This window comes from Apaloderma vittatum, unplaced genomic scaffold (genome assembly GCF_000703405.1).
Source record: "Apaloderma vittatum isolate BGI_N311 unplaced genomic scaffold, ASM70340v1 scaffold5964, whole genome shotgun sequence".
In the NCBI taxonomy this organism is placed as follows: domain Eukaryota; kingdom Metazoa; phylum Chordata; class Aves; order Trogoniformes; family Trogonidae; genus Apaloderma; species Apaloderma vittatum.
The window spans coordinates 26,139-43,267 of NW_009710871.1; the positions used below are offsets into that span (position 1 = coordinate 26,139).

General features: G+C 33.7%; 1 protein-coding gene across 1 annotated transcript in view; it reads left to right on the plus strand.

Moving 5' to 3' along the window:
* Nucleotides 1-221: 221 nt before the first annotated feature.
* LOC104267681 (neuroligin-4, X-linked) overlaps nucleotides 222-17,129 on the plus strand; it is an 81,405-nt gene continuing 64,497 nt past the window's right edge. Inside the window, exons 1-2 of the mRNA XM_009867417.1 lie at nucleotides 222-276; nucleotides 3,597-3,749. Coding sequence (XP_009865719.1) covers nucleotides 3,629-3,749 — 121 coding nt within the window. The 5' untranslated portion in view covers nucleotides 222-276; nucleotides 3,597-3,628. The remainder of the gene's footprint in view (nucleotides 277-3,596; nucleotides 3,750-17,129) is intronic.

Sequence of the window (17,129 nt, forward strand, 5' to 3'; positions counted from 1 at the left end):
GAATATGATACATTTTTTCAAATATTTTCAATTTGTTCTTCTTGACATTTTATGTTTATGTGCAGTTTGCATCTTTTTGTTTTTCAATTTCAAATGTAACAGATTTTGACATTTTTGTTACATTTTTTTGTACTGGTGGTTTTTTTTATTTTTGAGAACCTACTGTTTTTGAATTCTCTTTTTTTCCCTTTATTCTCCTCCTCACTATGATCCCAGGAGCCAACACAAAGAAAATCGCAGATGATATAACCAGTAATGATCGTGGTGAAGATGAAGGTATTTTTTGTTTTTTCAAAGCTCAACCCTGATGCATGAACATGAACTTTTTAATTTTTGTAATAATAATAATAATAATTGTTATTGTTATTGCTGTTATTTCAACATGATTTTTAGACCCTTATTTGTAGAAGCACACTTCAGTGTACTTCTTTATTTTCTTCTTTAGAAATTGCTTCCATTGTTTTTCTTTTTAAAATCCAAATTAGCCTATAGATGACTGCAGTTCCTCTGTGACATACATGGAAAGGTTATTCCTAAATATGTGTGAATAAATATTATTTGAAACTACATACTTTTTCCCCCTCTGTTCTTTCTTAGGTTGAGAAAATGGAATTAAAAAACATGCATGTACTCTTTTCCCTCTTACACATTTTGTAAATTCACCTGTTTGAAAGTCATGAAGAAAGTCACTCCTTCCTTTCACTTCCACTGTTTCCCCAGTGCACATGCTATACATTGATGCAGTTGAATTGTGCTTTGTCTTTGCTATTTTTATTTACTTATTTAATTTTTTTTCTCACAGGATGTGGTTTATTTCAGGACACAAAAATAAAAGAAGCTGTTGATGTTGCTGTATTGTTTTTTTCTTTCAATCAGCTAGCCTCTGAGATACATTCGTTCTGACTATGACCATATTCCCACTGAAATCAATGGCAATCATTTTCATTGACTTTTTTTGGAGTTGGATTGGATTCCCTTAAAGGGAATGTTAAAGTTCACAGTGAAGTACTCTTTCAGAAAGAGTTTTACAAGGAAATACTTTTTCCTTGTCTTGGTACAGCAAAGCTATTTAGGATGCACTGAAATAGAAAGAAGTCATGAAATTTTCCTCTACTCTCACCCTTTCTTTTCATTAAAGATACAGTAACAGTTTCTTTTGCTTTTTAATTAACCAAATTAAGAAAAATATTTTCAAATTAATTGAGAAGATAGCAACCTTGAGTAGTTTATTAGTCTGGTTTTGGAGCAATGTATTTCTGAATTCTCTCATGCTCGTCTCATCCGAAGTGTTTCCCATGTCTTTTTTTCCTGTTTTCTTCTATCTGACATCAGTTCAAATAACTCAAGTGTTTGTCCTCTGTGTTCCCCTTAGAATCACGCATACTGCAATGAGGACACTATAAAAAAGGGATTTCAGCTCAATTGTAGCTACTCTATCCATATATAAAATACCATAATAAAAATCTCTGACCTTTGATTCATATTGGTTGTCCTCTACTGTGCCACCTTCATTGCTGAATTACACTATTTCTTATGACACAAAAGTGTATCACCGTTTTTTTTACCAAATCCTGTAGTTAATTTTAAAGCAAAAGTTAAGTAACAAGCAAAATCAAAATTGCTTTAAAATCTTAAGATAGATATTGGACTATGAATACATTATTATTACAACTTCTCAAAAAATTATAAATTGTTACAGATTCATGATTAGCAAAGGCATCCACTTTAGATCTAAGAACATAAAGCATGGAGCTCACTTCCTTTATGGTGAAGCTATTCTTGTTCCCATTGAAGGGGAAGAGGAAACTTCCCATTGACTTCAGCAGTGAAAGATTCAACCCTGAGGTGCAACTAGGTAATAAGGAAAGATTAAATACAACAAATTATGCCATGAGACTTTGGAGAGAAAAGGGAAAGGTAATTCAGTAACACAAATAATTGTGTTAAATAATTGTTGGTTTTATTTTTTGAGGGCTTAGCTGTGTTTTCACAACACTTTCATGTATGAAGAAACACTTTCATGTACTTTGCTGAAAATGCTGAGTATAAAAATACAAACATCCACTAGAATGTACCTCATTGCTTTATACAGTCTGTTTAATAGCTGCATTGTTCTTATATACACAATTAAAAAAATCTTATCACAAAAACTTTTGTTCTGCTGCTCAAGGACAACACATAAAACATGTTTACAGTACATATCTTCTGATGTGAAGAAGGCATATTCCATGACAAGCCTTAAAGTGACAACTAAGCAGATGTATATTGGAGTCTGAATATAGGAACATAGGAATATGACCAGTCAAAATTTACCTTTAAATATTAGTTCAGCATAAACAAGTTATTATATATGTTGTATCTCATTGCTGATCACATTTTTGGTATCTTAGAGTATTACTAATAAACCTGAGGAGAGGGAATTTTGGAAGGTTTCAAACCTGGGTCCCCTGCCTCTAGGTATTTAGCTCAGCTTTTTCTTCCTTCACTTTCCTTTTCCACTGTTCTTTATATACCTATATTACCCAAAAGAGAACACAATTTTTTAGTTTTGTTTTTGTTTCAATCTTGATTGAGTCATCAGACTCTACTTTCTCTTCTGTGTTGTACTATCATTGAAAGATGTGCTCCTATTCCACATGCAGATACACTGAATTATTTGTGAAAGCTGTGTAAATCTAAAGGCATCTTGCTGAATTGCCTTCTCCTTTTAAAGAAGGCCCTCTTTCTTTAAAGATCATAAATATGTAATTGAAGTAGTTTGAACCATATCTGAGATCAGGAGACTAGCTTTTTTGGTTATTAGAGGAAGAAAGATTAATCCAGTCCTAGATATATCTCAAGTCATTGATCTTTATAACTCACTCTGAAGTATGACAATATTTCTATTCATTTCATTTAATTTTCTTTTAACAATGAAGATCCATCTGTTTAACTCTTTGAAAGTACTCAAGATCATCCATACCACAGAAAAGAACAACAAAAATAATGATTTAAATACAGAAAATATGGACCATAGATTCACATAAATTCCCTCTGTTTGTTAACTCCTAGGCTTTTTGAATGAAGGAACAGTTTACTATGCTGACTTGTATAAGAAAAAAATTAATTTTGCAATATGTCTTACTGAACTCTTGGGAATATAATTTCAACAATTATGTCTCAATGAGGAATGTGAAAGTATGGATCATTATTGTAATTTTATTATTAGATATGCAGGTATTTTAAAATTGAGATATACTTGAATCAGAATATTTTTTTAAAAAGACAAGATTATTCCATAATTTGCTTTTTTGCTTTAGGCTTTTAGACATTTATATTCAAATTAAATTCCTTGTAATATTGAAAGCATTTCAAGTGTTCTGTGAACATTTCAGAAGAAAATAGTATTTGAAGTAAAAAAGAGAGATATTTAAACTGTAAATATTAGGCTTGTAGAGTGGTCCTGAACTGCAAAAGCTGGCTGATGAAAGTCGTGGTGCTAACATTAAAACATAGAAAATAATTAAGACTATTTTTATCACTGTTATAAATTGCTAGTACCATATTTCTCTTTTTTTTATTACTTTATTATGTTTTCCTTACTTGAATTTTTTCAGACATTCATGATCAGAACAGCAAGAAACCCGTTATGGTCTACATCCATGGTGGATCTTATATGGAGGGCACTGGCAATATGATTGATGGCAGCATTCTCGCAAGTTATGGAAATGTCATTGTTGTCACTCTCAATTACAGGCTGGGGGTTTTAGGTAAGTGACCCTTTTCTTCATCACCAATTGCATAGAAACATCTGATTGCTTAATTTATCTACTGCTTGATCATAGATTCTTGGGCCAGTTTTCTTTTTAAAACAGAACATTGTTGCTGGTGGATTTTGAATTCTGTTCAATATTTTGTGGAAAATGGGCTATTTATAATGATGTTAGAAATGGTTAAGTCAAATTTGCCATCAGAAAATAATTGCTCTTGCCCTAGTCATTTAATATGTTTTGAGAACTTGCATTTTTTTTAATTAAAATCTTCTTCATTCCATGTTATAAAAGAAAGGAAGAAAATTAATCAAGAATGAGTACTCAGCAATTTCAAAATAGTTCATAAAGGTTGGAAGAGGGAAAATGTTACTATTTATCTGTATTTATTATTTTTGTGTGCAAATAGGTTTTTAGAGCAGAAGATGTAGAGATAATACTGATGAAACAAGCTGTATACACTGATGTGATTTATGTTGCAGGTAATATGGAGTCCAGGGGTTTCAAGGAATAATGTGATATTATCTTCCTGTATATAAGGAACTCCATAATAATCAATTATAATATTGAGATAAATTAATACTTTTATCTTTCAAACAGTAGAAGAGCTGCATATTCTTCACATTGGAAATATTCTTCTGTCAACATTAGTTTGAATAACAAAATAACCTTAGATCCATGACAGTAGACCAAAAATCTTTTCTGCCTTCTCTGTGATTCCATCTCCTGGATGTTTGCGTGTACCAAGTTTCTCTCCAAATGAAGGTTTATTTACTGCAGTTCTACCTTTACATAGAAAATTAAGCTAAAAAATTGCTTATAAGATCAGGCATTGGAAATTATTTTTTATCATAATGAAAAAACACATAGTTTATATAGAATAGCATGTTGACTGGCATTCAAGGTACACAAGGCAAGGTATAGTAATTTTGTTTGTGGGTTGTTTTCTTTTTATTTAGAATGGCTTTTACAAATATTTTTAATCTTGTTTCTATTCATAGCAAAGCTCATCTATATTCTTGGCATGTACTGTTTTGGAAAACAGGAAACTTCTATTACTGAGTTGTGTATTAATATGGTTAGTGTGTCTCAACAATATTCTAGCTCATCAGAGTACTGAGAATCTTTTTCTTGTCCCTGATTTTGAATCTTGTTTAAGTACAAAACAGCATTTCTTCTATGGCAGAGTAAAATTTAAACAAAAAGTCAGAAACATAAAAAGGTATTGTGGTATATTTATGCATGCAAAAAAAAAAAGGAGTAAAAAAAAGGGGAAGTAAAAATATAAGCAAACGGCTGAAAACTCTTAAAAGAAATAATATTGTTGTTGTTGACAAATACAGTGTATACCCAGGAACTTGGTAATCATTATTTTTCCTGTAAAATGGTTCTTTAATAAACTCTTAAAATGTTTTCTTAGTTTCTTAAAATTAGCATTGTTGAGGATACAGATGATTTTAAGTAGTTTACAACATTTCATTGTCCCGCCTGCCTTATATATCAGTTTAAAGGAAAAAATGCAATATTTGCATTAATGAACTCCTATTTTTATGTATTTATATTGAAAAAAAACCCCAAAACAACAAAAAAAGGAGAAAGAGATAGAATGCTATATTTTTATATTGTATTTAAGAAAAGAGGCACAATACAGAGGCATTCATATAAGAAACTGAGAATTAATAACTGTGAGGATTTTAAATGGATTAGGAAAAATACACTTATATTTGGCATTAAATACTGCTTCTCAGGAGTGGCAAACATTAACTTTTGAGACCCTATAGAATTTATTCTTTGTTATCAAAAAATCTATGTTTGAATTTAAAAAGCAAGATGCTCAGAATATGAGTGCATCACATCAAAAATCAGAGAATTTAAGTTTTATGTGGATATTTCTAATTTTTCTTCCTGAGTGCAGTGTCATCCTTGAGAACTCACTAGGTTCTTCCTAGACATTGGAAGCTCTTAGGTGAGTTCCGTGTATTTTTCACTTGCTTCCTAAGTGAAAAACTGAGAGACAAGACAAACTTCTTCAGTTAAACAACATATGAAAACCAAACATGATTATTCATAAAAGTTTAAAAAGTAGTTTAATTATTACGACATACCATTTCTAGATTGACATTTTTATCCATTTCTTCTAGTCTGTTTTATCTACTTTTTGAAAGATACATTTATTTGCAATTCTGTTGTATTTCAGTTGCATTTCAATTGTAAATTTATACATATGAGAACATATACAAACCTGATTTTAATGACAGAGATGTGTAATTCTGTCACTATTATCATGCTATATAGTGGAGGAAAATGCATTAAATTGATCACAATTATGAGTATCTGAAGATTCTTTTTATATATATATCTCCTTCCTCTGGAAAATTGTTACTTGAATGGATCTGAACACTGGATGTTATACTTATCATAAATGTTAGTTAGGTATATAAATTGTTTTCCTTTCAGTCTGTATTGTGTCAGTAGCAGCAGTAGATAGAACACCTATTAGGACTGCATAAATAATCACTGGTTGATATTAGACAGATAAATTGTAGAATTATAAAATGGTTTGCGTTGGAAGGAATCTTCCAAGATTATCTGTTTCAACCTCTCCCACTAGGGAAAAGTGCATCTGCCACTACATCAGGTTGCTCAAAGCTCCATCCAACCTGATCTTGAATGCCTCCAGTCATGGGGCTTCGACACCTTTCCTGGGCCACCTGTTCCACTGTCTCACCACACTCATCATAAGCAATTTCTTCCTCCATTCAATCTAAATCTGCCCTCTTCCAGTTTAAAATTTCTGCCCCTTGTCCTGTCACTAGAGAACTTGATAAAAAGTCTCTCACCATCTTTCTTTTAAGCCACATTTATATATTGAAAGGCTCAAATAAGTTCTCCCGGGAGATGTGATGAAGCCATGTTGCTGTCTCTATTCAACTTTCTGTCTTCCATATGCTTCAATATAACGTCCCTGAGGTTCTGTTTCACGATCTTACTATGCACGGAGTTGCATGTGACAGGGCACTTTTTCTCAGAGTCTTCATGACTTGAAAAGACCTAGTTTTAACAAAAAAACACTGCACCCTTTAATTTTTAAGCCCAGGTTTTACCAGGCAGTATAAAGACAGAATTTCTTCATCTTTTTGGGGGGCAGAATTCTGATTGCCTGTTGGCTGTAGCAGAGAAACTGAAAATTCTAGTCTCAGGTTAACCAGAAAGCAGGCATCTGAGACCAAGAAAAGGCATTGCTTGCAGTAGCTGTAACATGGTGAACTTCAGGGCTATAAAATGTTTTAACTGGATGATAAAGGCAAATATCTTAATCTCTAGCTTTTCTTCTTGCCTCTGGCTAGAATATAAGCCTTTATATTGTGTAGTGAACTCCAGAATATGGAAGAACCACATTTCCTCTCTGTCCTGGAGTACTGCAGAGCTGTTCTGGGAATAAGTACCTCATGTCTCTCTATGTTCAAGTAGCACCATGGCAAGATAACAGACAGCTGAGCCCAAGACTTCTCAACTTTTTAGTTATCCCCCTTTATCCTTGGAATAAAAGTACTTCTGGAATTATTCTTCCTGAGATTTCTAGATCCCAAATCATCCATAGTAATATGGGTTGCTGATGTTATTTAGAACATATTTTCCCTTTGAGTGTAAATTTGCATATATATTCCGTGGATAGGATCCTTTTGGGACAATAAGATAGAAAGATTGAACTTTTCCTCTTGCTTATGGTATTGGGTCCTATTAGAAAAGTGAAGTACTGCCGTGCTGTCTTTAATTTCATGTCTACTTTAGGGCTTGAGAGAATCCTGGCTCTTCCCAGTTCAGCAGTTTCTGTTCCTGCTTAAACCTCGCCACAGTGACGACTGACAAAACTGCTGGAGCTCAAGGAAATTGCTAACTTGTCCCAGTGCAAGGAAGTGCTCCCATATCTTGATAAATTTAATACTGTAACACAGAGAAGTGCTAAATCCCACTGCCTGCTCGACCCCACCTCAGGCTTTGAGCACTGTGTAGGATGATAGAATTTTTTATAATGAGTTTAAGTTATTCAGCAGTTGAGTTGAGTTTTCAAAATTCCCAAACTGTTTAGGAAATTATTTAACTGATATAATGGAAATTCAGAAGAGCAGGAGGATTAGGCAAAATAGATAGCCTAATTCAAATAATGTTCTAGTATTACAGAAAATGAGATGGTGTGAAAAACCTGACTCAGTCTAGATACTGCTCAATTCCTCTTCATGATTTGCATTCTTAGTCTTTGAGGATATGCTTTCAGAAAAAATAATATCTTTTTAACATAGCTATAAACACCCATTTAGTGCATTGTTTGGATTATCTTGGCAAGAAAAATAAAGAAGAGGGATTTATGTTTGTTATTGTTTTACAGTGACATGAAGTGAGTTGTAAGTCTCATAGTGAGACTTCAATATGCTGAATCCCTGTTTAGCTTGTGTAACAGTAAAAATTAAACCTGACGAATCACTCTCCCTCCAAGAAAAACCCCAAACCAAAACAATAAAATAAAAGTCCCAAAGCCCTTGCATAATTTTTATATGCAGTTGAATTCAGTCATGATGGTATACACTTTGCAGAAAAGAATCTTAAGCAATCTTCAAAAATCTTATCATATTCAAATAGGTACTTGGTGTTCTTGTGTGACCTATTAAAGGCAAAATCAGGGATGAATTCTAGAAATATGAATCAGGCATATTGAAAGCCAGAATGTTATTACAGAAAAAAGGGAAAAGGCAAAGCCTGAGATGAATTCTAGAAATATGAATAGGGTATTTTGGAAGCCAGGGTTAAATGAAACATGTGCTGCAGTAAATGAGATACTCTTGGAATGCAAAATTGTAGAACTGACTTAGCATTTCTGAGACCACTTGCATTTTAACATTTTATTCCTCTTAAAATGCCAAATCATGCAGATACAAATAGTGTATCTCTTATCTATCTCCCTTTTTTGCAGTAAGCGTACATTTTAACTACTCTATCTAAAAAGAATGGATTTCTTTTAATAGAAATTATATTCACTTACAATTATAGCTCTCTATAAGTGAGCATATTGGGCTGTGTAATATAAATCAGAGTTCAGTTTACAAGGGAACTCAGTACTTGTGCAAGTTACTGAGTACCTTAGCTTTCTTTACTTCACCAAGTAAAAATGTTGCAAGTTAAAATGTCAATGCACTGGATTGTAAGTGAACTGCATAGAATTTGACTGACTATTGCAGGTCCCTCCCAAATGAACTATTCTATTTTATTCTATTCTATTCTAGTCTATTCTAGTCTAGTCTATTCTATTCTACGGTAGAAAAAAAGTAAGTAGTATATGACCTCACAAGCCAAATTTTTTCATATTGGCAGTGTACAATGTTTTACAATGTGTTGAATTTTATCTTAACTGATGTAATTGTTTTACAGAATTACTCTATTTTAAATTCAGATATACAGATATCTGTTCCCTTTGTGCCTCCAGAGAGCCCTCTCTCTAACTTCAATGTGCATGATACCACTATTACAGGAAACTTAAAGGTGATGTCCTAGTAGAAAAGGCCAGAGGTAGATTAGTACACATGGGAATGCCCCAAGAGCTGGAGTGCACTAAGTAAATCACAGTTTCATGCTTGCACAAGAAAGGAGGTTTATTTAAGCTCAATTTGGCTTACAGTGACTGTTTACATAGTTCAAGCCAATGCAAACTTAGCTACATTGCCTCACCTACATCTCTAAACAATGACATGTTAATTCCATTTCTACCAACATGTTTAGAGATCAGAATTAGGCTCTTTGTTAATTATTTTTTGTAAAACTTACCTTTTTTAATTTTTTATTTTAAGTCTAATGTTAAGTCACAGAAATTGTATTTGTGCAAATGAAGCTGACAAACTTTATCTATATTCCATTGTTTATGGACTGTCATGTCACCACATCATCTGTCTCAACTATCAGAAGCAATGAGTGCATAAGTTACAGTGTCATCAGAAATCGTATGTACATTCATAGAGTTTCTGACACTATAGATATTTCCTTTTTCTAGAGTGAGTACAGGATGCTGCTGCATCTTACAATCAGAAATGCACTTAATAGCTTGTCTTCTCTCACATGTTTTACTTTTATAGCATCTGAACTCCCAACAAACTTAGATAGCTTCTGTAAAACTGTGGTCAGGGGCAAATATAGACATTTCTTGAAATGTGATTGTCAAAACTGTAATTTAGAAAGAGCCGTCAGTCACAGAATTCCTGCTACCTAAATGCAGCAAAAGCTGCCTTATCCATATATGATGAATCTTCTCAGCTGACTAAGCTAGTAAAGCTTAGGAAATAATTTTTATCATAGCCCATAAAGTCAGAGCAACAAGTTACAAGACAATGAAATAGAACTAAAAAAGGTATGACTTTTATGTATTTCACTGATTTCTGGTAATTCACTGAGTAAGCTCTGGCTTGTCTGTCACTCTGAGCATACTTACTTTCTTTAAGAATGTTTTATTAACTAAGAATTATAACACATTCTTTCAACAAGTTTGTCCCTATTGTGTGTGAAAGAGTCATAGGTTTGGTTTTGTAATTATATACTTATGCTGATATGTGGCTAGTGCAGGAAGATTATCTTGATTTGATAAACGTCTTCACACATTGCGAGTAATGATTAGGTGTTCTGTCTCTTTGAGACAACTTTTTGTATTGTTGTTCAAATATGGGTAGACTACCTGAAATTTAGACGGACAACAATGAGGATACCTATATAACAAATATGTGAAAGGAACAGAATGAAATGATGATGTTTTTTAAAAAAGAAAAACAGTCTGATCTCATACATTAGCTATTTCCAAAGGAAGAAATAAAAGCACAAAGTGCTGCATGTAATGATATAAACATGTGTTATGTGCAGTTTAGAAAATGTAGAAGCATGGCAGTCATTGCTTGAACATTTCTGGCAACATCAAGGTAAGTGTGGCTTTATCTAGACTACTTGAAAACAATATTATGGACTGAAAGATGGCTATGAAAAACAGACTTTTTTGTAGTATATATTAATTCAGTTATAAATTCAGTATTTTTTTCTCTGTAATAATGCTGACAAGTAAGAATTTCATGCAGAGTTTTATTTGTTTTTAAAATATCATGCTTTTAGATGATTTATTTATGTTTTTCTGTGAATTCCTAATTCCTTCCTTGAAACTGCATGGTTTTATACTTATTTGGGCAGTAATCATCCCATATGAATAATGTGCCCCTTAAAAAACATTTGAAAAAACCAAGCAGGAATTACTGTTTCCGAATTTTCACACAGGCAAAAAAGAAAATTTGTCCTTTAAAAGTAGCAAGTCTTAAGTTTGGTTTTAGTATTTTTTTAACAAATTTGGTTTTAGTATTTTTTAGACCAGAAAGTATTGCCTTACTGTCACTGTCTTAATTAGTGATAAAAGATATGAAACAAGCTATTGAAAGAACGTAAGATTAAGCAACTGGCACTATAAAAATGATAGTTGCTAAAAGAAGAAAGTGATTTTGAAGTTCAAGTGAAGTTCACTTTTCCTTCAAGAACTAACACAGTATGTATTGACTTAGAGAAAAGACAACTCTTGCTACAAAACTTTCCATTTTGTTTTTGTTATTGGCAAGGTACAGTTCTTAAAACTATAGAATTTCAGTATAAATTCTAAGGGGTGAAAATTAAAGTTACTGGTTGGTCATGCTTCCAAGAATGTTGTGATCTGCTCTGCAATTTCTGTCAAAAATCTAATCCTAGAATCATAGAATCATTTAGATTGGAAAAGACCTTTAAGACCATTGAGTGCAAAGAAATTAATGACTTAATAAATTATCCAGCTGCCTTTTCTTTCATGCTTATTAAAGTCTGTGATTGCCAGCAGGCAGTTGTGCAGGGCAATTTGTATTAGGGAGTTAGAACTTACTGATCATATTGCCTTTCATTTTTTTCCCCATGCAACTAAATCTCCTTTTCGCAGGAGTTAATATGATTAAAGTTTGCAGTTTTGGGAACTCTAAAAGAGGTTAAAAGCCACAGCGTAGACTCCAGTAGACTGGAGTACATGCCATAAGGCATGTAGAACTGAGTTTGCATTTGTGAGTGGTAAGTTGCTCTTAGCAACTTGCATGAAAGCCCATTTCCAGCTACATATTGTAAAGGCTTACTGGCAGCTGTCAAGACACTTTATTAAGGCTCTTACTGAAATCTGATACTGCTTAGTATCTGGGTATTTTCTGGGTATTTTCATTTGCCTACACCTTGTGAACAGTGACAAAAGCTCTTACAAAATCCTAAGTTATATCCACTTTTTAGCAATTACAGAATTGTAGTCTCCAGTAGATAAATTGGAAGAACGGTGGAAAGACAGTGTGGGAAATCTGGAACATTCCTGAATCTGTGCAAGAAATCTTTGAGTGGAAATGCAGGACTTCTTTACTGTTTGGGTTTTCTTTGTTCTTGTTTTTTTTTTTTGTTCGTTTCTTCATCTTCTGGAGAACTAAATCAGTTGGAACATCGGACTTTCTTTACAATGCTGTTCTTACCTGTGGGCTAGATCCTGTGGTAGGATAAATCATAAGGACTCTACCGGATAATGTCCCTTTCTTACGTCTTTTATTTTTAAAATTCGTTATGTAATACATGTAAGTTCTCTTGTCATCTTGAATCATAAGCATTTTATTCACTGATATTTGAAACTACATTTGCCTTCATGTCAATCAAAAGAAGGTGAAAGGTTTGGAATACTTTCGTGTGATAGAACAAGCATAGAGGAAATGGAAGAGTCCATCTCTAGTTTAAAACATAGCTTTAATATGGTTGTAAAATATTTTCACAATATTTTTTAGATTCTCAGAACTTTACAACTTTAGAGCACCAGGTTAAAATGGAATGATGATGTAATGATAACACAAGGGTTGCTTATATTGTAGCTTACTATGGAAAAAGAACTGTGAATGAAGTTCTAGGTGCATTGGTGTCAATACAAATGAGTACAAACACTGGTCAACTCAAATGGGTCAGAATTTCAATGTATTTAATCTACTTGTTTTCATAAGAAGCCACCAATATTATAGTCTGTGGTTTTAAACATCATTTTACAGTTTACTCAAAAGTGGAAATGAATGCATTTTATACTATTATAAAGACTCTGGCTGACTGAAATACATGTTAAATCTTTCATTTTGTATAAAAACTTCCATAATGACAATTTTTTTTTATACAGAAATCAGAAGGAAAAATTGTAAAATGTAAATGTAAAAAGCAACCATCCCTTGGAAATGAGTGTGATTACAAAAGCAGAATGGCAAAAGGGTGTGTCAGGTAGCTGGTAATGTCAGTAAGGTGCTCATGAGGAGATAGAAGAGTACTGTGCAATGATTCGTAGAAAAGTTACATGATTGCACCAGCCAATGAGATGTACTCTGGGAATGATCGCACAAAACAAATGCATTTTTTCATGATTTTTTTCAGACCTCCATGGCATTCTTTGCAATCACAGACTTTCTGGCACAGAAGGATCAAAATATGTTTACTGCTTTACAATACGCTATCAAGTCTTAGCAATGTTGTACTAGCCACTACACATATATCCAATATAGAGAGCTAAAAATGTTGCTGCCTGTGTGGATTTGGGGCTTTCATTTCAGAACAGACACTGAAATTTTTAATAGCTCCAAATACCTGTGTAAGGAATCTGAGAATATTGAATGAATAAAGCTTTTCCTGGTGATGGATGTTAAGTGTGTTCTTCAATAGATACCTGCAGGTAAAAGATAGCATCTGAGACAGGCCATCAATTTTCAGCCTTTCAATTCTACTTTCTAATTGAAAATGATTACTTCCATTTAGGGAATCAAAATAATGTGTTCTTCTGGCACTCGTTAGTTCCAGGTCTCCTGTGATAGCACTGGTTCATTTAGAGCTTTCATTGACTAGAAGAATATATAGCAATGCAAGGTGTAATGAAATTGCTGTTGGAAAAGCAGAATGTCTTATAACAGGCAAAAAATGGTTTCATAGTTTTTAATTTTTATTTTTATTTCCCATTTACCACATTATCTGTAGATTATATTACATATTATGCCTAAAACTAAGTACCTCCTTTGGGATCTGGGAAAGGGTAAAATAAATGCTTATACTTTGTCCAAAGTTAAGAGAAGAGAGTAAAACTACAAAGAACCTACATTTCTTCACTGACAAAATGTTAATTTCCGTAAAATGGGATCTTAAGACATATAGAGAAAATTAAAACCAATCTCTGTAAGTATGCTGCATAACTCTGTGTATTCATTTCTGCTGGAAATGTTAAACCAATATTTAACATTTACTCAGGTATATGACACTCTTTTTGAAACAATATCAAAAGTGTATGATTTTTCGCGTTTCACTTGTGTTTCATGTATAACAAATAATGTCTGACTGTAAATATTTGTGCTCTGTGAAAATATATTTGTACATTTGAATAGCAGGTAGCTACCTAAATCCCTCATGTCTCTGTTCTAATCTCATCCATAAATAATTAAGTTTCTATGGAAATGTATTTCAAACTAGTAGAAGGTTATCAAATAATACATTAACACAAAAGATTGTCTAACCCACAACTAGTACCAGATTAACACTAATGAATCACAACAAAAATATCATGCCTGCATACTTGCAAAGGGGTTGTCTTTGTGCTAGCAAGACATAATCAGTGAAACTTTGTCCTGTTGAGAAACTTTTAGTGATAAAAACCACCATTAAAGCTTTATGCCTTTGGTATAAATGACTTCGTTGCTGTAAACTTTTAGAAAAATCTTCTAAATGTGAAGCTTCTTAATTTCTATATAATTTTCCTTTTACCAAAGAAATATCACCAGAATTACTGTTTCTCGCACAGAGGGGAAAAAAATCCAACCCAACCAACCAACCAATAAAAGACCACCCCACATACCTACCTATCATTTTTGTTTTAATGTGGGAAATAGGAGGAATCAAACACACACTCCACCTTAGACTCTCAAATGTTTTTCATCAAGGACTTGGATTAGTCCTTCATAAAAATACAAGGAATTCAATTCTGAGTATCCTTGAGTAAAGGGTAGCTTACAGATATGCTCCCAAAAATAGAAGAGAGAACAATCTATGACTCATAAGGTCCTAATTTCATCTCTATTTTTCCCTTGCTCTTGAGAGGAATTACAATTCTTCATTTAATGACTTCTCAAAGAAGTGAGATTTCTTTTTTTCTAACCTGGATTTTAGGTTGGTAAATTGGAAAAACCTGTTCGTTTATAGTAGTAAAGTGATAGGAGTATTATTTGCTTAGCTCCATTCAACCATAAACAGGATCTCTCAGCATGATTATCCAGTTTACATCATAAAGTCTTTGAGGAAGAAACCATCTTTCTGATGGTTGTTTTATCCAGTGCAATGACTGTCCTTGTCCATGACTGCAGCTCCTAACGGTTAAAGGCACAGAAATTATTAAAGTGTGAAGAAAAAAAGAGCTTCCCTTCTGTTGTGCATGAGACTAAGGGCTGTCAGAATATCATTAGTCAGACTGGCACCAGCAGATCCCGGGAGTTCTGAATGGCTTTGCTCTCACACCTCGTAATGAAGGTTACCACAGAGTTTACAGCTTGCAATCTGCTTGCCCAGAACTCATCACTGCATCTGCTTGTGTAAATGCACATGGTCTCTATGATGCCACGCTCACAACTTTTTTATTTCAGAAGTGGTATCATCTTCACTTGCAAATGTAAAATGGGAATGTTTTACAGGGAATACATTTTAATCACTTTGGTACATGGAAGTTTCTCCTGCTTCTCAGAAGTAGAGTTTAAATCCCTTGGTTATTTTATCAAGAAAGAAAAATCAAACTTCGTGCAGAACCTAATAACTTTATTATTTTATTTTATTTTATTTTATTATTTTATTTTATTTTCTTAATTTTAATTTTCTTTATTATATTATATTTTTTAATAGAGTAGAGTAGAACAGGATAGAGTGGAATGGAATAGAATAGGTTGTTTCAGCTGGAACGGACCTACAATGATCATCTAGTTCAATTGCCTGACCAGTTTGAGGCTGACCAAAAGTTAAAGCATGTTGTTAAGGGCATTGTCCAAATGCCTCTTAAACACTGACAGGATTGGGGTATTGATCACTTCTCTAGGAAGCATGTTCCAGGATTTCACCATGCTCTTCATAACAGAGTGCTTCCTAATGTTCAGTCTAAACCTTCCCTGGCACAGCTTTGAAACATTCTCATGTGTCCTGTCACTGGATCCAGGGCAAAGAGCTCAGAATCTCCCTCTCCACTTCCCCTCTTCAGGAAACTGCAGAGAGCAATGAGGTCACCCTTCAGCCTCCTTTGTTCTGAACTAGACAAGTCCAGAGCCTTCAGCTTCTCCTCACAGGACGTTCCTTCCAGCCCTTTCACCAGATTTGTTGCTCTCCTTTGGATGCATTCAGAGACCTTCACATTTTTCTTAAACTGTGAGGCCCATAACTGCACACAGTGGTCAGGGTGAGGCTGCAGCGGTGCAGAACACAGGGGAATAGTTCCCTCTTTTGACCAGCTGGTCATGCTGTGTTTGATGCACCCGATGATGGGGTTTGCCCGTTTGGCTGCCAGGGCACACCACTGACTCCTACTGAACTGCTACCAACCAGCACCCACAGATCCCTTTTCTGCAGGGCTGTTCTCCAGCCAATCCTGTCCCAATTTATATCTGTGATTTTTCCTGTTATTTTGGTCAAGGCTCACTTGAAATGCAAGTTAATTTCACTGACATCTTTGTGGAGCCTACTGAAGCCAGCTAGTCATGCCTGCGTCTGATAATAGAGACTCAAACGTAGCTAGCCTTCAAATTTTCTATGAGTGTGAATGGTTTCTTTTATCTCTTAGGCCCCTCTTTGAAGTTATATAGTAAAAATCTATATTTAGTAAAGGATATTTCTATTAAAAATCAATAGTGTGCCCTCTACACCCCTTTATGACCTTCACAGAGGACAGCATTTATGAAAAAATATTCTAGAAATTTATTTCAGATGCAGTCTTCTGAAAGAGAAAGTGCATAAAGAGGAAAAAAATCCATTGTGCATGCATGCTAAAATAACAGAGCTTGAATTATTATTTCTTCTTGTAACTGCATTCAATATATTCAATAACCTGTGGTACAAATTTTTCTCACATTCATGATTAAATCCACCTGCTGTTTAAATCAATAGGACTTTTACTTTTCAATTTACGGCATCTAGTTTTCACCTTCAGATTGCTTTCCTTAAAAGGCAACATCTTCTCTTACTGCAGAAGTCTTCCTTTCATTTTAATAACTTGACTGTGTCATTTGCAAAGATAATAACAGGAAGCAAATCACTCAGAAAAAAAGTATC